At 49.6% G+C, this 21,933-nt stretch overlaps 1 protein-coding gene across 9 annotated transcripts in view; it reads right to left on the bottom strand.

Annotated features, from left to right (window-relative positions):
* The window catches only part of HELZ (helicase with zinc finger), a 2,743,493-nt gene that overhangs the window by 286,709 nt on the left and 2,434,851 nt on the right, over positions 1-21,933 (bottom strand). For 6 of the 9 annotated variants that reach the window (XM_069655034.1, XM_069655035.1, XM_069655038.1 and 3 more), the window contains one exon: positions 7,839-8,079. In XM_069655034.1, coding sequence (XP_069511135.1) covers positions 7,839-8,079 — 241 coding nt within the window. The remainder of the gene's footprint in view (positions 1-7,838; positions 8,080-21,933) is intronic. The other 3 variants (XM_069655036.1, XM_069655042.1, XM_069655043.1) reach the window with 1 other exon arrangement.

Raw genomic sequence — 21,933 nt, 5'->3', positions numbered from 1 at the left:
TAACTGCTTGTCAGCTTAGTGCTCTATTACAGTCATTTTGGGTCATACTGCCAACAACCAACTAGACATGCTCCCTTAGCTACACCTATGGTGGCCTTCTTCAGATTTGCAAGCATATGTAATGGGGCGGTATGATTCAAGAAGAGCCACATAGGGATAAGAGGTAGGGACGCTTGTGAATCCATGAAAGATGGCAATGCAGGAGTTACAGGTAACTAATGTATTCCTTCTCCAGTATTGGTTCTTTTATGGATTCACATCTCTTGAATAAGATTATACAGCAGTAAATATATACAACCAACTGGGCAGAAGTTCAACAGAAGTAAGCAACTTGCCTCTAAAACACTCACCTTAAGTGAACAGGTTGCAAAGCACCACCTAGCCAACTCCGGACTTCTCCCTGGAATCCCTGTCCACACAGTCCACATGGCTGCCCTGCTGATGTCAAGCAGGACGACACTGGAGAGGAACGCTGTAGTAGAAGCTACAGCTCTCGGTGAGTGTGCTCTTGGTCTCCCTGGAAGGCACTGGTTGGCCAGATGATAGCAGTGGGAAATGCACACCGACAGTCATCTCACAATTGAAGACTTCGAAAGGGCATTGGCCTTTACCTACAGGTCTAAAGGCAACAAAAAATGGTGATGCTTTTCGCAAATCCTTTGTGTGAGATACATAGAATTTAAGGGATCGGGCGACATCCAGAGAATGTAAAGATCGCTCCACCGGAGACCAAGGAGAGCCGCAGAACACTGTCAGAATCAATGGTTCATTAACGTGGAATCCCGAGGGAACCTTTGGCATGAAGGAAGGATTAGTATGCAGAACCACACCTTAGACTGGTGAACACTCAAGTAGGGAGGCTTGCATGAGAGGTCTTGCAGTTAACCTACTGGTTTGGCTGAGGTAATGGCAACTAAGAATGCTGTCTTTCAGGTGAGAAACAGCAAGGGGGTTCTGTGTAGAGGCTCAAAAGGAAGGCCCAATAGCTTTGAAAGGACCACACCAAGTTCCCAAGCTGGAGCAGGGGCTCGAATAGGAGATAATGCATGAAACAGTCCCTTGAGGAATTCCTATCCAATCTATGCGATCACTGCTAAGGTTGACCTGTGGTACGGGTGTAGCGTAAATGGCTGTTAAATGTACTTTGATTGACAAATGTACCAAACCAGGTTTTGCTGAGGAGAGGAGGTATGGAAAAACCTGTGCAGCTTGAAAGCACAATGGATCCAGGTGCTTTGTAGTACACCAAATGGCAAAGTGGTTCCACTTGCTCTTGTAGCAGGACAGCGTAGAAGTTAATCTTGCGCCCTGGCTAGTATGCTCTTGCATTCTGGAGGAAGCAGAATGCTCACAAATTCTAGGGCTGCAGGAGCCAGGCTGTCAAGTTGAGGAATGCTGGGTCGTTGTGTAGCACCGACACGCCGTCCCTTCAGAGTAGTTTGAGAAGTGGGGGCAATCTAATGAATGGATCCACTGATAGGTGAAGCAGTTCTAAGTACCAAATTTATCACGGGCAGGCCAGGGCTACCAGGAGCATCGTGCAGAGGCTGCGTTTGAGTGTACAGAGAAACTCTAGTTAGCAGAGGGATCGGGGGAAAGCGCAAAGGAACATGTCTTCCCATTGAAATGAGAATGCGTCCTTCCAGGCGCCCCCCCCTTAATGAAACTGACTCACAAACTTGTATTTTCTGTTGGTGGCTGTAGCAAACAGGTTGATTTCTGGACACCATCCACATGGAGAAGAGACATAATTTGCCTTGGCTAAAGTTCCCATTCGTGGCATGACATGAGGTCCCTGCTGAGGGAATCCACAATCTTATTGTGGATTCCTGGCAGATGGAAGGGAATCAAACATTTTATGCGCCATAGCCCCATTCCACAGCGCCTGCGCCTCTGCAGACAGAATTAGAGAGCCGGTTCCCCCTGCCTGCTGATAAAGAACATGGTGGTGGTATTGTTCGTAAAGATGTAAACCACCTTGTTCTGCTACTGCAGTCTGAACGATTTCAGGACCCAGAACAGTACCCTTAACACCAGGACATTGATCTGCAGGTCCTTTTCTTTGAGTAACCACAGCCCTCTGGCTGGTAATTTCTCCCGTGTGGGCCCCCACCCTTACAGGGAGACATCTCTGGTCACTGACTTGATGTGCTGGAAGACGAAAGGGGGCTTGCTGAGTGAGGTTGAGACGACTACACCTTTGGAGAGCTTGGCAGAAGGATGGCGTTAGGCGAACCTGGTCTTCCCAGGACCCTGTTATTTGCTGCCAAAGGGCGTCTCAGAACTCTTGAAGTGGTCTCATTTGGAACCTGCAGTGAGGGATCAATGGGATGCATGAGGACATCATTACCAGGAGACTTGAGCAAGCCTACTGATGCAAATGGCAGACCCAAAGGCTATTGGATCTTGTTCAGTATTGTCTTCACCCTCTCTTCCAAAGGCATGACGACACACTTGACAATGTTGAGACGTGAGCGCAACAATAGTGTGTTCTGAGCAGAATGTAAGTATGACTTTGCAAAGTTCATCGAGAACCCCAGCGATGTGAAGACACTGGATGGTATCCTCGGTGTATTTCATCTTTAGTAGTAGAGATGGAGCACGCACCAACCAGTTATCTAGGTACGGGTAAACGTGGACTTCTGAACGATGGAGGTGGGCCACTACTGGAGCCAGGCACTTTGTGTGTACTCTTGAAGCGGACTTCAACACAAAGGGGCAAGGTTTTGAATTGGTAGTGCCTGTGCCGCTGATGAATGTGGATGTGAAATTAAGCATCCTGTACTTCAAGAGAGGAGAGGAAATCCCCTTCTTTCAGTTGGTCCAGGTTATGTTACAGCATTACCATGCAGAACCTTTGAGACTTGAGGACTTCGTTTAACCCCCTGATGTCTAGAATATGTTCCCATCCGATTTTTTCCTTAGCAGGAAGTATCTGGAGTAAACTATGGGGCCCTGAAGGTGAGGTGGTACGACTACGATTGCCCCTTTCTGTATTGTTTTTCCGCCTTTGGGACGGGAGAAATGGATGGACATTTTACCATGAGCTCTAGGGTATGGCTCGGTTGAATGAAGGACAGCACCCATTTGTCAGTGGTGATGTTCTTCCACTGTGCAACAAAGTTGGCATGACATCCCCATACTAGAGTATCTAAGCAAGAGGATGGGGGTTGTGGCCTGGTCAGGTCTGCTTTGGAACTTGACTTCTGGAGGAAGCTCTGCATCGTCTCTAGTTGCCTCTATACGGTTGAGACTGTTGCTTATAACCCTCTTGGATGGTCCCGGTGCAGGATGTTTGTGGACGGTAGGAGGACCTGTAGTCACTTGAAGTCCCTGCTTTAACTGAGCGAAAGAACTGGAGGCGTTGTTGAGTGTGCCAAGTGAACAAGCCGTTTTAGTGTCAGCCTTGATGGCTTGTAGGGTCTCGTTGATCACCTTTCTGAAGAGGTTGATACCATCAAAAGGCATATCCACCGTTGGCTGGACCTCCGGATGAAAATTGGTGGCCTTCAATCACCCTTGACAGTGTAACACTGTCCTACTGCCCATCTGGCGGAATCCTGTATCTGCTATGTCCACGGCAACTGAGATGGCGTGATCCAACACGGTTTCCCTTCATGTAGCAGTGTAAATGCTTCATCCCACTTGTCATCAGGGAGAACATCTAGTATTGGTCTTAGTTTGAACCAGAGTTCATGGTCATACCGGGAGAGGATTGCAAGCAAATTAGCCGCCTTGATGGTTTTCCCGCATGTAGTGATGACCCTCTTTCCAAAGGCATCAAGCTGTCTACTCTCTTTGTCTGGAGGCACCATACAGGGAGAGGAAGGATTGGCAGAACGCTTACGGGCAGCTGCAGAGATAACGAAGTCTGGGAAAGGTTGCGTGCATAGGCATTTGGGTGCTGATTCCGGGACTTTATATTTTTTCTCGGATCAAGCTTTTTTGGGGGACACTGAAAATGGGTTGCTCATCACTAGGAGGCTGTCCTCCCAAATATTCTCTAGTACTGAAATAGCCACCATTGATTCCCTGGCAGATTCTCGCCGTTGGTAAAGGAATCCCTCCTTTTTCTGTTCTGGTAGAAGATCAACATTTTTATTTATTTGTATTTATTTAGTATTTATATAGCACCTTAATCCAAAGCGCTTTTGCATAGGAAATTTATAAAAACAGTACAAAGTTGAGCAGGTGACAATTGACAATTAGATGCACAGAATCTGCCCTGTTGGATCAGGTGTAATTGCAATGCATTGCGAAATAAAGAGTAAGAGGTGACAGAGCGAACAGAGAGAAGACGAGTATTCCAGTGTAAGGGAGCAAGGTGTGCAAGTGTAGAAAAGTGCGATTATGCACACGGAGGGACTGGGACTGTTAGTCGAAACTGAGTATTCGAACGAAGAGAACGAGAAGGGGTGTACAATGATACTAATCAAGAAAGATAATCAGGGATAGGACCAGAGAGATATGAATATCAGAGAACATTTTAAGCTGTGTGTGAAAAGGAAGCCAACCCAGAGTATGGAGACCAGGTGATATTAATTCACGTGGAGTTAAATGGAAAAGTACCCGAATAACAGCATTAAAAACAGACTGTTTGAAATGTTTTGCCGCTTGTCACATAAGGACATGGAAAGAGTCAATCTCGTCTGGAGGCGAGTCCCTTGGTGGTAGGTCAGCTGGCTCACCATCACCTTGCACCCAATCTTCAAACTCATCTGTAGAGCGCAAGCCTGGAGAACAATCTGTGGGATAGTCAGCGTCTGTCCGTATCTGTGAGGGTGACAAGTGGTAAAAGTGGAGCACCTGGAAAAGGTATGGGAGGTGGAGGAGCCAGGCCTTTCCCTTATACGAAACTCCCTAGGTTGTGCTGGAGAAGTCAACTGTGGAGTAGAGCGCCACTACTATAGCTCCAAAGCAAGTGTTTATAGTTTGGATCACATATCCATTACACATCTCTTCAGCCAGAAGGCATGCCCATGGGGGGTGGTGTCACTGGAGAAGTACGATTAAGTCCATGTGGTAGAGGAAGGCCTTGTTTTGTGTAGCTGAGGAGGCATGAGTCACCTTTACCACTGCCTCTTCTGCTTTGGAGGGCATCACTTCTGTATCCGCACCTTGCTGCAGTCTCTGCTCAGTAGGGGACATGGATGGAAATGGGGCTGCAGGAAGTGCATAAGGAGCCAATGAAAACAGTGGCTTAGCATGAGTCAGCCTTGGAAGATAAGACAATGCGGATAGGGCATCCGTGTCCACAGCAACTCCCTTTCGGAACATGGAGACCAAGGGCCTTTGAACAAGAGCCGTTGACATTTCAGACGTGCTTGGTAACGGTGTAGGTCTAGATGGTAACTAAAAAGTTATTGTAGAAAATGTGGTCGTCGACAAAGTGGTCGTCGACAAAGTGGTCGACAGAGCGGAACTATCTGTTTTCATCGCCGACGTAGGTGTCATGACGGAGTCGTCGATGTGGTGATGGTTGTTGAAATGGATTTAGGGTGAGTGAGTCATCGACGGGGTCGTCAACAATAATGCTGTTGATGACGGAATTGTAGTCATGGACATGTGCCGCTTTCCTGAAGAGTGCTTTGACGACGAAGCTGAAGAAAGCGTTCTCAGGCGCCGAAGTGGTCAACGAGGTGACCATAGGCGTAAATGGAGACGTAAATGACACCATCGATGAGCGAACAGCCCGAGTGTGTGACCCATGGCCCTTTTTAGCCTTCTTCCTCAGGGAAGATTCTTCGTGGGATCTCGATCCTCTTGGAAGAGGGAGTGCGCTCTAGGGTTCTGTTGTGCCTGGCAGAGGCATAACTACGGGCAGAAGCAGAGTCAGAGGCCCCAGCATCTTCATCCAACCAGGCCACTAACCTGCGGTGGCGGTCCTTGTAGGTCTTGGATGAGACCGACTAACAGATGGCACAGCTGGTCAAGTTGTGGTTCAGGTAAAGACAGTAAAAGACATTTTTCATGAAGATCCTTGATGTAAACCTTCTAATAGTTACATGTCGAGCAGGCCTGGAATAAGTTTTCCTCCTCGGGCCTGTCATCGCCACAGGATCCTGAAGGCCTCAGGCGGAAGAGTGGAACTACGGAGGCAATGGAATGGGCCGACAATTCAACACGAGAAGCGATGCAGCACCAAACTGGAAGAATTGACAGAAAAAGGTGGCAAAACTAGACAAAAATCATCGCATTTCTAGAAGAAAGAATTCTCAAGGACTTCCAACACTTAACGTGCAGTAAAAAAAAACTGAAGATGGCCACCAAGAGCGAAGCTAAGGGAGTCTGTCTAGTTGGCTGTGGTTCGTATGCCCCAAAATGACTAATAGAGCACTAAAGAGACAAGCAGTTTAAACATTTAAAGGTATACTGCTTTAAGGTTACCAAGGATTCCCAGCCTGACGACAGGGAATATTTAAGAACATGTGAATCCATGAAAGAGGTAAACAGGATATATCTCATCATTCAGGTATGGATGGCCTCACATGGACTCTGCCTGAATGATGACAAAACCGAGATTCTGATCCTGGGTTCTGACTCCAAACTAAAAAAACGAAGTCCCAACTATGCCGCTTTTACCAACGATGAAAATGCAATTAAAGTAGTCACTCAGGTAAAAACACTAGGTTTCTACCTGGACTCCACACTTTCACTAAAAAAACAAGTCAGCTCCTTGGCCTCATCTACAGCCTATACTTGTAAATTAATTAGAGCCTGTAGACCCTTTCTATCTAAATCTAGCTGCATTACACTTGCTAATGCATTAATAATGTCCAAAGTGGAATATTGCAATGCTTTATATGCCGGCGCTAATACAAGTATCATCAATAAAATTAAAATATTACAAAATAATGCTTTGAGAGCAGCCTTGGATATAGCCCGTCGTGAACATATCTCTAACCATAGAAGATACCGGCACTGGTTAAAAGTTAGCGACAGGATACTTCTCAAAATGGCTTTCCTCTCCTTAAAATGTCTTAACGCTGCTCCTCTTATCTCTCTGCCAGACTGACCAGAAAAATCCCTACCTACCAAACCAGAGCCTCCAACCACCTCTGCCTAGAAACTCCTAGATTCAGAATGTTCAACGCAGGTAGATCTAGCTTCCCTGTCAAAGTTGCACTCTACTGGAATGCGTTGCCCACTCACATCAGAATGAAATAACCATACTCTAGCTTTAGGAGGAATCTGCTGACCTGGTTGCGAACCAATGACAATTAACACCAAGTGAACTGCTGATCCCTGTATAACCTGCGTCTGTACATTTGTATATATAGCTGCTCCCATTTGCCTAGCAATGTATCGATCATGTACTGCTCACACCCAACCAAATTGTAAATATGTTATATGTTCTAAAATGTATGGAACTATCTGTATTCTGTAACTATGCTTCAAGTATCCTTGTAACTGCTGCGCCCAGCTACCCACGGGTTTGGAGCTCATTACCAAATAAAGAAACAAACATAGATCCAATGTTGGAAAACCTAAATGATACAATATAAACAAAATCATGAACATGCATTCAAAAGGCAATCAAAAAATTATATAGGGATCGGAAAGTCTTTTCAAAAGGGTTTGATTAAAACTATCAATACGACAGATATATTAGCTTAAGTGTATATTCCAATATGAGAGCACTAATTATTCAACATCGATTTTTGATGAGAAAACAATGATTAAAAGGGCCACACAACAACAGTCCTAGCTAGTCTCAGATGAACTCCTTTATTGGTGGCAGTTTACAAAATATGTAAAATAACCTTGTAAATGAGTAAAAATACGACTTTTTACTAAATTTAGTTAAAATCAGCTTTTCTAGCTACCATCATGATTACCATTAAAGGAATTTGACTTGCCGTTCCGAATGTGTTCCTGTTGTTCCTTTTCCTGAACTGGTGGCTGCTGTGGGCTCCCCAGTTGTCCAACATTAACCGGTGAATGATGTCCGACGGCATAAGGAATTGGAGACCCACGGCCATGTGCCTGTAAGAGGTTCATATTATATGCCATAGCAGCTGGATGAGTAACAAGTCGGGGGTCTACGGCAAACCTGTTCTGATAGCCAGCCCATGGTACCTAAGGAAATAAAATCACAAAAGTAATGGAAAAAAAGAATTCAACATCAAGATCTACTTCTCAGGCTGCTATTAAGAACAATCATTCTAAATGTGAATTAAGACAGTGGCAATGTAGGAGATAGATTAACCGATTCCTTACCTTGATAATGTTCTTTCGGATGGAGTAGACCCTTGCTCCGACAGATTCCACATTTGATATATTCCCTTAAATGCCAATGGCTTCACAAACTTGTTAAGCCACCAGGGGAAACAGTGTAGTTTGCTGTAGTGCCATTGCACACCCACACACCGGTTGTGACACGGCCAGTATATATGGAGCGACCGGAACCCCAGGACTTAAATTCCGCTATTTTTCCTGTGAGAAACCTGAGGGCGTTCTCACATCTACTCTCGCTGGATCCTCTTCTCAAGTGGCTAGAGAAAGGCCATCGCTTTTGGAACCTGACCCTGGGGTTGGAGAAGCGAGGGACGATCACCTGGGTGGAGGGTTGTTGGGGATGGCAGCCGAGATGGCCTCAGATAAGAGACAGTGTTAGGAAAGATTTCCATTCATGGGTAATTTTCCCTCCAGTTGTGAACACCCCAACTTTTTTGCTTTTGTCTGACCATTCTAGTCTGACTTTCCAGTGGAGCCCAGCCTTCTGCGCTACTCTGCTGGGCTTTTGCTCATCTTGTTATGGGGAAACTGACATGCCCTTCAGACTGTCAGTACTGGGAGACTTTGTTTCCCTAAATCTTTCACTTTGTTGCCATTTGTTGGTAATATTTTATCATTGCACAATGTATCTTTCAGTGCAGTGCACTGAGGTCTCTAATTTTTAAGGCCCTAGACACCCTCGAAAGATTTTTGGTGAATGTCCAAGTGTGTTCAGGACAGAGCTGGTGGCAGCAGTTACTTTGAAAGTATTTTTGACTCTTTTCTATGGTCCAAACCGCGTTTACTGCGTTTGGCCCAGGACAGTGGCCAGTGCCTAAAATGGCCATTCCACAAGGTCCTTTGTTCTGTCCTTTGGCCAATTTATCCCTTTGCCTTCCCCAGATCGAGCAGACCTGGGAAATTCTGAATTTGGTCATGTAGACCCCCGCGCAAACCAAAGCTTTCGTGGACATCTGCATGCCTCGTGTGTGTGCGCGTGCCGCGGGTGTGGTTTGGAGCTGTCCAATTCCAATACACATCCTGGGTGCCAGGATGTCTGATGTGCTGGGATGACTGGGACCACCATTGTCCGTGATTAGTCCACGTCTGGAATGGCTGAATGTGAGCAGATCTCCCATTGGTTTCTCTTCGTTTTAGCACAAGGTAGACTTTGGCTAAGAGAAGTCAGTCTACACCCATTCCAGGTCAAGCGTCTGAGTTCACACCAAACTTTGCAAAGGAGCCAAGTTTCCTGAACCGAAGAAGCAGATCTGTGGAACCACTGGTGACCCGTTGGAAGGTTTGGCACCCTGACCCCACTGTTGTCCCGTCGGAGCCCCTGTTTCTCATCTATCAGAGAAGGCATGCAAAGGCGCTTCGACCCGTGTGAGTAGTGGGACTAACTACTCTCAGCACCTCCTGCTTAACCTGCAAACAAGCCCCTTCGGAAAGGTTCCTGGACCTTCCAGTGAACTGACCAGCTCGTACAGGACTTTTGCCTGGGAACCGCTGTCTCGAGTTTCGACTTGAGACTTTGGGAACTGTAAGCTCTTGGTAGAAGGCACTCTCTCGCCGAGTTTCGTACACCTACCATTCCTAGGTCTGGAATGAGGAGAGACTGCCTGAACCCAAGCATATGCTGTACCAGTGTCGCCTGCTGTGGTGACAAGCTTCGTGGGTGCCTTGCTGCTGTGCCCTAAAACGAGCTGCAGTGGAAGGGGCCCAATCCCATCACCGGAAGCAGAGAAATTGCCACTGGTCCACCACGAAGTGAGGTCCCGGCTTTCAGGGCCTGCCATCCGGAGGGACTTGCAACTGCTGGACTCGAACCTGCTAGCGGACTGGACTTGACTGGCAAAGTTTGGTCCAGAGGGAGTCAAGGGTAGGTGAGTACTTACCAGTGGCCTCTGGTGCATCCGTTTTTGTTTTTTACACACAAGTGTCCCCCAAGGGCCACTCTCCTTTGTTAGGGTAGCCCGTGCTACCATCCTATTCCCGATTCCAGGAAATTGCTCTGCGCCCTTGTAGAGACCCTCCTTGAATAGTGGAACTTTATTCTACATCGCATCACCCCCCACTTCCTGCGACACTACAGCCCCTTGAAGAGACCCCTTGTATACTTTGATGCACGATCAAGTGCTGCCACCCTGAATGTACTTTTGAGCACAAGGCTCCACACTTCGTAGGGATTGGACTGCCCATTAGTTAGGGTTGAGACTATTGAAGAATTGCCTAAAGTATATTTGCACTGTCTAACCCTCTTTTGTTACAGGTCATGGATCTTTTGCTGTTGAATATTCCTATAGGCCAATAGTTACCATATATATGTTTCCTAGTATAGTGTTGTGTTAGTATTGTTAATACTGCTGTGGTTTCACCCTGTGCGACTTAATTGGCCTTTAATAAATGTATATGTATTTTTGATATATACACCCGACAGAGTGATTTGTGATGTTGTTTACTGTGTGTGCTCGCTCATTGTAGACTTTCAATCACCCTCATCCCTCCTGAGGCCTAGACATGACGCCGCCAATGCTACCTTGATTGGTCTGGCTTGTCCAGAAGATTACACTGTTCCAAGAAAATATGGCTGGCCTTCTGAACCTCTGCCCACCAGGTCATAGTTCAGAAATTCCTCTTAATACACGGTATTCCACACTACCTTCTCCCAAAGAATCCCCTGTCCCAAACGTAATCATGGGATATTGTCACCCCTGCCCCATTGATAAAGGAAATGACAAGACATCTCCCCAGTTTAGAGATATCAGAAGGAGGAGGAGAGGGATTTAAAATTGGGTGCCCCTAGATGAGGCACGGTATCCCCGCTCCCTATTAATGACCAACCTCCCCCTCCCCAGCCTTTGTGGGATACTGTAGAACATCTCCGCTCATTTCCCCACATTGTACCTTTGATAGCACTCAGACAAGAAAGAGGTGACTAAGAGTAATGAGCACTAAGACCCCTTTTCACCACTCTAGTACTGGGATGAGGAAGATGCTTGCAAGGTTGGGCATGTCCCTTTAATCAGAGTCAGACAGACCCAACTGTGAATGCACACCAGCAACTTGGTTGCAGGTGTAAAAAGGGAGACCAGTGGAAGACAGAAGAGAGCAACAGGGAGGCATGTTTAGGAGAAACCAGGGGACCCTTTCCTTAAGGAGGCAGCCGTGGTCGGAACTGAAGACGGAGCCCGGCAGTCATCCGCTCGGACCTGTGAAGCCCAAAATGAATTGGGCTGTGAGGCTAACACAGGTGGAGAAGCCTTCATGGTGGAGAGCGAGCAGCTGGGGCTGTGAATCAGCAGGAGACAGAGGACGTTGTCTGCGTCCTCACAGAAGCAATAAAAGGTGCCAGCGTTTGCGAGACTCCATCTGGAGTGCGAGCGGGGCTCGCTGAGGTCGGAGCGCCAGTAGGAGAAGCCGAAAGGGACCCGACGGAGCGGGATGACAAAGACCGATGAGTGTCAGGGAGAGGCACTCAAAAGCCAGGGTGCTCTGGGTGGCTTGCAGATGAATAAAGCGCTGTATGCATGAAAGCTTCAACCCAAGCTAACCTATGCACATTGAATACCAAACTATGAAAGTTAAAAAGCAAAGCTGAACTATGCATATAGAATAGCGAATTGACGAACCACGTGAAATTAAACAAATTGCATGTTGAGTTGAAATACGACGTTATGGGCAAAGTAAATGGCTAAAGTCGACAGGAAGAGTGCCCACGTAAGAGCAACCTATGGGGGAAAAGAGCAAATGTAAAAGAGTGCAACAAAAAGGTGGGCATGAATGAGACCACCCCAAAGTGAATCTTAGGAATGATTACAGTGCTTCAAGGCCAAAGACAAGCAAATGTGTGCGACACAAAGCAATGCCAAGAGGCTGACACAGAAAAGCCCAGCGAGTGAACCTGTATATAAAGCCAAGAGGCCAACAAAGAGAAGCCAAATGCAGCTGAATTTGTACACGGGGGCAAAAGCCGAAGAACCTGTGTGGGATGAAGAGCCTAGGGGTCCTGGTTGCGCGACCTGTTATGGGTGAACAGTTTGGTCTGACAACAGCGCCTAGACCAGTGAGCCCTACATTGTGAAAGCCAAAAGACATTGTGGAATGAACCAAGGAGCAGCACTTAAAGTGAACTGATGGTGCAAACTAGAAAGAGGGTCAGGTTGACCTAGAATTAAGTTACATTTTGAAAGACTAAAATAAACATTGGTTGCTACGTTAAAGTCTTTGGGAAGGGAACCCTGAGACTTGATGAACTGCAAAATGTTGTCTTGAGGACAGAGCCTCAAGAGCCCTTTCTTTTGATCTGTGTTACTTGGAACTTGGGATGGGATTGTGTGGAACTGTGAACTTCAGCAAGGTAATCCTGAGACTTTTGTGTAACTTTCTTGAACATGGGAAGGGGAGCTAAAGAAGAACACTTTCTTCGATAATTGACATCCCTAAACATGGTTTAGCTATAGTTGTGAGGGGAAGCATAGGTTTTGGATACAGACAGACTTAAGTTTTATTCAGGTAGGGAAAATCCCACCTTAGCATGGGGAACGTTAGAACTTCTACCATTCTGACATGTGATTTAATAAACCAGTTTGCTTTCAACGTTGAATCTGTTATCTGTGTCTTTATTCATGATGTCTTCACATCCCTCACACTCAGCAGCTGAAGGACTGCAAAACAGATGGGGGTGAAAAAGCTATCTGTTGAGTGAAGTAGGTTGGGAAAGAGACGAGTTATCTGTCAAATGAAGGACTAATTCATCAGAAGGAAAAATAATCTACTGGTAATGTTCGTTCAATGGATTCTTCTCCCAGAGATTCATCATCTAGTTAGATAGCCTCCAGCACCAGCTGGTCATGCAAAACAACCAGGAGACTTAGTGTAGCTCAAGGATCTTCATCCTCAAACAAGACTAGCCCACACTACACCCCATTACCTCGGTTGTCCCTTTTTCCCCCATGCTCAGCAGCTGAGGGAAACCTTGCAAAGGAAGAATGTAGAGCAGCAACAGCAGCTAATGAAACATCAGTCGAAAGAACAGACCAAACTAATGCCTCCTTCATTTTCCTTCTCTTGCCCCCCACCCCATGGCATTTTCCTTTTGCTTTCAGAAGAGGTGCAGGTTGGGAGGGTGATTAATATTTTGAGGAAGGAGAATCCACACAAAAAACATAACCAGCAAGAAATTGATCCACCAATGCATTCTTGTCTAGATAGACTTCCTAAGCAGTATCTGAAATTTTTAAAAATCTGTAAAACTACTCAGCCAAAACTGGCATTGCTGCAAGGCAACAGAACGAGTACACTTAGAAAATGTATTCAGCGATGTTAGGGAGAATTCTCATTCTATGGCTAATTTCCCTTACCTATAGAGTCACCCAGCAGCTTTGCTGGATTTGAAGGGTTTGTTTCTTTTTACCTGCCAAGAGTGAGACTCTTTTTCCCACTCTTAGGCACTTTTTGCTATGTGTGTTCTAGGCTATTTTTGTGTTTAATGCCTATGGGATCTTTCTCAACCCCATAGGAACCATCTTTATTCACATGTGTTACACAGCACCCTCAGTGCAGTGACACAGGGGTGTCGTAGCGACCCCCAAACATGGACTCCATACCCTGGGACTGACTACCATCTCCCAGTGCATGTAAAGTCCCCATTGACTTTACTAGTCAAATCCTATGAACTAAACCAGTACAACCCATCTGACTATGGAGGTACTGGAAGGGGTTAATAGTTTTTCCCCTATGTTCATTTTCGAGAGGGTACCGTACAGTCCCTCTCTCAAAGGTTTCTGGCTGGTGGCAGTGGTTACTACCATAAATATTCGACCGCGAATATTTCCCTCTGGGATTTCCCCATTGTTCGAGGCTACCACTTTTTCTGACAGCCTCTAACATACCGCCAGTGTATTTTAATACTAACTTTACTCCAGTAGGTTTTATTGCCAGAACTTTAATAAAACGTCTTTCTCGTGTCTTCCTCTAAACGCCTAACCCAGGTCGGGGATCCTTTGTTCGTCCTTTTGGCGGGATTCTGCCGAGAAGCCCTCCTTTCGGCGCCACTGAGTCTGGGGTGGGTCCATTGTGTGAGAGGGGGATTAGGACCCCTGGACAGGGTTGCCTCAGCAACCCATGTCACACTCTATCCTGATAGGCTGGAGGGTCTCACGCCAAGATGACCACTCCACTGTGTGAGTGACAGCTAGGCTGTATGAATGGGGATCTTTTTGCATAAAAGCAGGGTCCTGAGGACTGGAAGAGCAAGACGTCGCCACTGGAACCAAGAAGCCGAAGAGGAGAGAAGCCTGTTAGGGAGAATTCTCTGTTTAGGCTGAATTTCCTAACCTAGTGAGTCCCCCAGCAGCTTTGCTGGATTTTTGGGGTTTATTTTTTTCTCCTGCCAAGAGTGAGACTCTTTTACCCTCACTCTTGGGCATGATTTGAGTGTGTTTCTTTGAATCTAGATGTGTTTAATGGGCTATGGGGTCTTTTACCCCATAGGGCTTCATGTGTTTTTGTGATGTGTGTTACACAGCACCCTCAGTGCAGTAACACAGGGGTGTCATAGTGACCCCCAGTATAGACTCCATACCCTGGGACTGACTACTGTCTCCCAGGGCATGTAAAGTCACCATTGACTTTACTAGTCTTACATTCTGAACAGAACCAGTACAAACCATCATATTGTGGACGTACTGGCTGGGGCAATTCAATTGCCCCAGGGTCTGTTAGTGGAGGGGGCACGTCTCCGTCCCCCCTGATCGAGTTTTGGCTGGTGGCAGTGGATACTACTTTTTATATTCAACCGCGAATATTTTCCTAGGGGATTTCCCATTGTTTTAGGCTACTATCTTTATTTAATTATTTACGGTAGCCTCGAACATACCGCCAGTTTATTTAATTAATATTAATTCTCCGGTTGGTATTTTTTGCCAAAACTTGATTCTAAAATGGCGTTTGTGTTCTCTTCTGTGACTCCAACCCAAGTCGAGCCCTTTGTTCCACTTTTTGGTGGGCTTCTCCACAGAAGCCTCCAAAGTGGTGCCACTCTGTCTGGGGTACTTAGGAGGGGTGGAGGGGGATTTAGGCACCCTGGACTGAGTTGCCTAGGCAACTCAAGTCGCACTCCGTCCTAATTGGCCCAAGTGGTGAGCCGGGCCGGCTCACATCTTAGCATGTTTGAGTGACAGCTAGGCTGAGTGAATGGGGGTTTTCTGCATAAAAGCAGGGCTTTGGGGACTAGAACTTCAGAAGTCGCCACAGGACCTAAGAATCCGACGAGGGAGAAGCTGAGCCGACCTGCCACGACGCCACCACCGGTGGAGCCCTGCTGGACCGTCTCACCACTTTTTCCAACGACAGAGGAGATCTCCCACCGGAGAGTCTTCTTCCTTTGACTGGTGGGGATAATCAGTTTCACCGTCTTTTCGCCTTCCCGACGTACCTCGTGGCCGCCTTGCCTGTGCCAAGCACCCCGGCAACCGGGATACCACGTTTTACCACGACCGCGAAACAAAGATACCACCTTTAACCGGAAAACTCTGCGGCTGGTTTCTTCCCTGGCAGTGCAACGACCTTCATCTTTCCTCCAAGTCGAGATTTTCTCTTCCCCTGGACGACGACGCGACTTGCACCCACTGCCAGGAACAACTGCCACCGCTGGAGGATCCTTCCCACTTAAGGTACCGTGTCCCGCCTGGCTTCCCTTGCCACCGACTGTACGGGGTAGATTTAGCCCCCGGCTTTCGAACCTGGGTTGGCCTGGGACACCCTGGCTAAACTTTCCTGAGCCTCTCTAAACTCTTTTTTGAACTCTCTGCAAGACTTTCTAAGCCTAGTGTAACTGTGTGATCTTGGGCGCATTTGTGCTCTGCTCTCTCTAAGAGTGGGCCCAGCCTTTTGACTTTGGCTCACCAGTGACTTTTGCTCTTCTGCCTTGCTAACAGTGTTCCTGAACCCTAGAGTGGTGTACCTTTCCATATTCTGTCTTTTTCCCTCCCTTTCTCACAAACTTATTGGAGTGCCATCTAGTTAAGCGCTCACCTCTGTATGAAAATAAGTGGTGTTTTACTGAGACTTATCTGATAAGGAAAAAGGGGTGTATATATTACAATAGTAACTGTGTTTAGAATATTTTACAACAGGAGTGCTGGAGTGTTTCAAACAGTGTGTTTTTAAATAAATAATTATATACTTTGATACCAAAGCTCTGGTCAGTGTTTGCTTGTATTATTGTATTTGAGTGCCTATTGTGTATACTTTGCATACTGCCTAACTCTTCTTGAGGGAAGTCTGACTGCTCAGCCACAGCTACCAGGTAAATCTGGGTGGTACAGACTGCTACCAAGTGGGTTTACTGCTAACACCTGTAGTCCTAAATCTTTTGCAGTGTTCCCTAAGGGAACTGCACAGGTTTCTGCCTAACAAAGCCAAAGACATCTGCAACGACTGAACCACCGGTGAAGCCCTGCTGCAGCGTCTCACCACTTTTCTCCACACGACGAGAGAGGATCTTCACCTGCAAGAGCCTTCTTCCCTTGAACTGGTGGGGCCAACCAGTTTGCCAATCGCCTTCCCGGACCTGCCTTGGTCGAATCTCCCGTACCCTGTACTCAGAGGCCGGATAGCCAGGCACCAGTCCACCCGGACTGCGATTTAAACGAGCGTTCCTTTTATTCGTCGGGCAGCACTGCGGCTGGTTTCATCCCTGGGTAGTGCAGTAACTGGAACCTTCCTTCACGAGAGCCTCTCTTCCTCTGCTGGATCACCCGAACTGCAGGAAGGAACAAGTTACTTACCTGTAACTGTTGTTCTCCAGCATGGGTCTGGCATGGATTCACATGCTCATGAATATTCCCCGTCGTCAGGCTGGGAATCCTCGGTAAAGAAAAAACCAGTATCAGTTTCGTTTCTGATCTGTCTTTCGTAGTAGTAACCAATCACTGGTCTCTGCATCATACTGACCACAGCCAATGACTGCCCTCTACCTAAGCCCCGCCTCTGGCAGCCATCTTCAGATTTGGAAGCACGTGAAGTGGCAGTATGACCAAGTGAAGAGCCGCAGAGGGGGTAGGCGGGAGGGTTCGCATGTGAATCCATGCCAGACCCATGCTGGAGAACAACAGTTACAGGTAAGTAACTTGTTCCTTCTCCAGCATGGGGTCTGGCATGGATTCACATGCTCATGAATAAAGAATACATAGCAGTACCCACATGCACAACCATGGGAGGTGGCAAAGGCTCAACATTAAGCATCACATCAAACTCAACATTAAGCAATCTTACCTCCTCACCAGGCTCACCTCAGGCGAACAGGTTGCGCAGCACTGTTTGGCCGACCCTGGACTCCTCCCTGGAATCCCGATCGACGCAGTAGAATTTCGTGAAGGTGTGCGTCGACCTCCACGTAGCAGCCCTGCAAATGTCCAGCAGGGGCACACCAGATAGGAACGCCGTGGTAGCTGCGATCGCTCTGGTGGAATGTGCTCTCGGACGGCCAGGCAGCGGTCGGTTTGCCAACCGGTGACAGTACATGATACAGCCGGAGAGCCATCTGGAAATGGAAGCCTTCGAGAGAGCCTTCCCCTGATTGACAGGTCCAAAGTTCACAAAGAGTTGTGACGTCTTCCGAAAACACTTTGTGCGATCCACGTAGAACTTCAGCGCTCTAGCCACATCCAGCGAGTGCAAAGTCCTCTCAGCCGGCGACGAAGGCGACGGGAAAAACACAGGCAACACCAAGGGTTCGTTGAGATGGAAGTCCGACGGCACCTTGGGCATGAAGGAGGGGTGCGTCCTGAGCACCACCCTCGTGTCGTGAAAAGTCAAGTACGGGGCCTTGCCGGAAAGGGCCTGGATCTCTCCCACCCGTCGTGCGGAGGTGATGGCCACAAGAAACGCTGTTTTCCACGACAGGAACTTCAACAGGGCCGAGTGCAGAGGCTCGAACGGAGGTCCCATGAGCTTGGTCAGCACCACGTTGAGCTCCCACGCCGGGGCCGGAGCCTTCACCGGCGGGAACGATCTGAACAGTCCCTTCATGAACTCTTACACCAGACGATGAGACCACAAGGACGTCCGCCCTGTGGTTCTAGTGTATCGGGAGATCGCAGCAAGATGAATCTTGATGGACGCGTGTGCCAGTCCAGCTTTGGCCAGCGTCAACAGGTACGGCAGTACTTGGGGAACCGTAATCCTTAGCGGGTTAATCTTCTGTGCGTGGCACCAGACAGAGAACCTCTTCCATTTGTGTCCGTAGGATGTAAGAGTCGAGGACGCCCTGGCCTTTGCAAGAACCTCTCTGCAGTCGGCTGGTATGTCATATCCTCCAAACTCTAGCGCTGCAGGAGCCAGGCCTGCAAGTACAGCGACTTCGGGTCGTGGTGGAGGATGGCGCCTCCTTCCCTGGAGAGCAGATCCGCGTCCACTGGCAGCTTGATTGATGGGGACGCTGACAAGTCCAGAAGGTCCGGGAACCATATCTGCCTCGGCCACGCAGGTGCGACGAGGATCATCCTGCACCGTGACCTCTTGAGCTGGTTGATGAGCCGGATCAGTAGTGGCAATGGAGGGAACGCGTATAGGAACAGGCCCGCCCAGGGGAACGAGAAAGCATCGCCCATACTCCTCGGCTGGGGAAACCTGCTGGCGAACCTCCGGCACTTGGAGTTCGTCGCCGTCGCGAACAGGTCGATCTGGGGTGTGCCCCACCGTCGGAAGAGGCGATCCACTAGATCCTGCCGTAGTTCCCACTCGTGGCACGAGCGCAGCTCCCTGCTGAGTGAGTCGGCGATGGTGTTTTTTATCCCTGCCAGATGAAACGGCACCAGAAACATCCTTTGGGCAACGGCCCAATGCCACAGGTCCTGCGCCTCCTTGGACAGTGCTGGGGACCTGGTTCCGCCCTGTTTCCTGATGTAAAACATGGTGGTGGTGTTGTCGGTGAAGATCCTCACCACCTTGCCCTTGAGGGACGGAAGGAAGGACCTGAGGGCCCAGAACACTGCACGGAGCTCCAGGACGTTGATATGGAGGGACTTCTCCGTCGGGAGCCAAAGGCCTCTCGCGTGCAGATTTTCGGTGTGCGCTCCCCACCCTTCCAGGGAGGCATCCGTGGTCACTGTCTCCTGGTGGTCTGGGGTCTGGAAGTCCATGCCCGCCGTCAGATGCGCGCGGGTGCCCCACCACCGGATCGGTCGGCGGAAACTCTCGTCGAGTGTGATCCTCTCCTCGAAGCCGCCCGTCGTTTGGATCCAGCGCGCGTCCAGGAACTCCTGCAACGGGCGCATCCGGAGCCTGCACATGGGAATGAGGTAGATGCAAGAAGACATCATTCCGAGGAGGGACTTGATGGACCTCACCTTGGCCGCGTCGGAAACCAACATCCGCTGTACCTTGCCCAGGATGGACCTGGTCTTTCCTCCGACGGGGAGGCCAGAAGGGACACTGTGTCGAGCTTCGCTCCCAGAAACAGTGCGTTTTGCGCGGGTACCAGGTGGGACTTGGCGTAGTTCATGGAGAATCCCAGGTCCGTGAGAAGTTGGACGGTCTTTGCCGTGTGCTCCACGGCGAACTCCCTCGTCTTGGCTCGGATGAGCCAGCCGTCCAGGTAGGGGTAGACGTGGATCCCCTCTCGGCGCAGCTGCGCCGCCACTGGTGCAAGGCACTTGGTGAATACCCTGGGTGCCGACCGTAGACCGAAGGGAAGGGCTCTGAACTGGTAGTGACACCCTTGGACCACGAACCTGAGGAATTTTCAGTGCCCCTTTAGGATGGGAATATGGAAGTAGGCATCCTCCAAATCCAACGACGACAGGAAGTCGCCCTCCACCAGCTGACCCAGGACGTGCTGGAGGGTGACCATCCGGAACTTCTGAGCTTTGATGAACTTGTTCAGCCGTCGTAGGTCTAGGATGGGGCGCCATCCTCCCGTCTTCTTCTTCACGAGGAAGTATCTTGAGTAAACTCCGGAGCCCCGAAGCCTCCTTGGGACGAGTTCGATGGCGCCCTTCCTTAGCATCGCCCTTACCTCCCGGAGAAGCTGAGGGACGTGAAGCTCTTTCCTGGCCACAGGGGGGGACGCGCGGGCACCTTCTTTGAAACTCGAGCGCGTGGCCCTGGGCTAGGGCGTCCAGCACCCAACGGTCGGTGGAGATGGACTCCCACACGCTGACGAAGCTCGCCAGCCGGCCTCCCACCGGGGTGCTTCGGTGGGGGCCCGACCCCACGGCCGGTTCAATCCTGCTTGGACGAGGCTTTGCCGCCTTGACCTCCTTGGCGACGACGGCGGGGTCCGCCTGACTTGCCTCGTCCCCTGTAAGCTTCTTGAGACGACGAACGGGCCGCTTGACGGTAGGTGGAAAATCCGCTGCCGGAACCTTTGGAGGCGCCCTTGCCTCCGCCGCTCCGAAAGGGCGGCCGCCGTTGCTGGAGAACCCCGAGAGCCCGGGCTGTCTCCGTGTCCGCTTTAATGGCTTGAAGGGAATCGTCCACTGTTTTCCCAAACAGGTTGTTCCCATCGAACGGCATGTCCAGGACTCTGGTCTGTACGTCTTGACGGAAGTCAGTAGCCTTGAGCCATCCACGCCGCCTAAGGCACACGCCGTTGCCCAACTGGCGAAATCCAGTGTCGGCGATGTCTGTCGCAATAGTGATGGCGTGGTCCGACGCCACCTCACCTTCCTGCAAGATCTCCAGGGCATCCGCCCTCTTGTCGTCCGGTAGGAAGTCCAGCAGGGGAGCCAGCTTGTACCACAGCTCCATGTCGTACCGGGCTACGATAGCCAAGGCGTTAGCCGCCTTAATCGGCGTCGCTGCAGACGAGATGACCCTGCGCCCCATCGTGTCCAATTTCTTTCCCTCGCCGCCCGGCGGGGAAGTCGACGTGGAGGCCGCAACCCCCCCCGCTTTCTTCCTGGCCGCCGCGGAGACGACGGAGTCCAGGGTAGGCTGCGCCCGGAGGCACAAGGGGGCCGCGTCCGGGACCCGGTACTTCTTCTCGTACCGGTCCCTTCTAGCCGGCGTCGTGGATGGGTTCTTGAGGAGGGCGAGGCCCTCATCCCAAATATCGTCCAGTAGAGGTACCGCGAGGACCGTCTTCCTCTTGGCCTCGCGCCGCTGATAAAGGAAACCTTCCTTCTTCTCCTCAGGGCAGAGCTGGAAGAGCTCGGATGCCCTTGCGATCATGGAGTGAAAAGATCCAATCTCGTCGGGCGGGGAAGCCCGGGTGGGAGGAGACGACGGCAGATCCTCGTCGTACACCTCGTCGTCCGTACCCGTTGCGGCCGTGTCAGTCCCCGTATCATCCCCTCGAGTCGTGGACGGGGAGGAGGGCTGAACGGGGTGCGACGGCTGAAAAGGAGGTGGAGGGTGAATCCTTCTTTTCTTAGGAGGGGGGCTGCCCGAAGGGCCTGGTTCCGGGTCCCCCGACGGGGGTGGTTCCTCCACTGGTAACGGCAGTCTCGTCCTTATCTCTGAGCATAAGGACTGTATAGCCAACAAAATGGCCGCCGAGTTGTCTTGCGGCACTGGCAGAGGGGAATCCGACGGGCGGTCAGGGGCCCCGTCGGTACCCTCGACGATGTCGTCGTCTCCTGCGTCGGGATCCCTCCCGACGGGCTGGTCTTCTTCCACGCCAACGCCGTGGCTTAAGACCTCGATCAGTTCTTCCTCAGAGGTTGAGGCCGAATCCACGGCGACCTCCTGCCCCCCCTTTTTCTTCTC

This window comes from Ambystoma mexicanum, chromosome 3q, assembly GCF_040938575.1.
Source record: "Ambystoma mexicanum isolate Mex_15411 chromosome 3q, UKY_AmexF1_1, whole genome shotgun sequence".
Lineage (NCBI taxonomy): Eukaryota > Metazoa > Chordata > Amphibia > Caudata > Ambystomatidae > Ambystoma > Ambystoma mexicanum.
The sequence above is the reverse complement of the archived record's forward strand: the minus strand, read 5'-3'. Positions and strand labels throughout refer to the sequence as shown.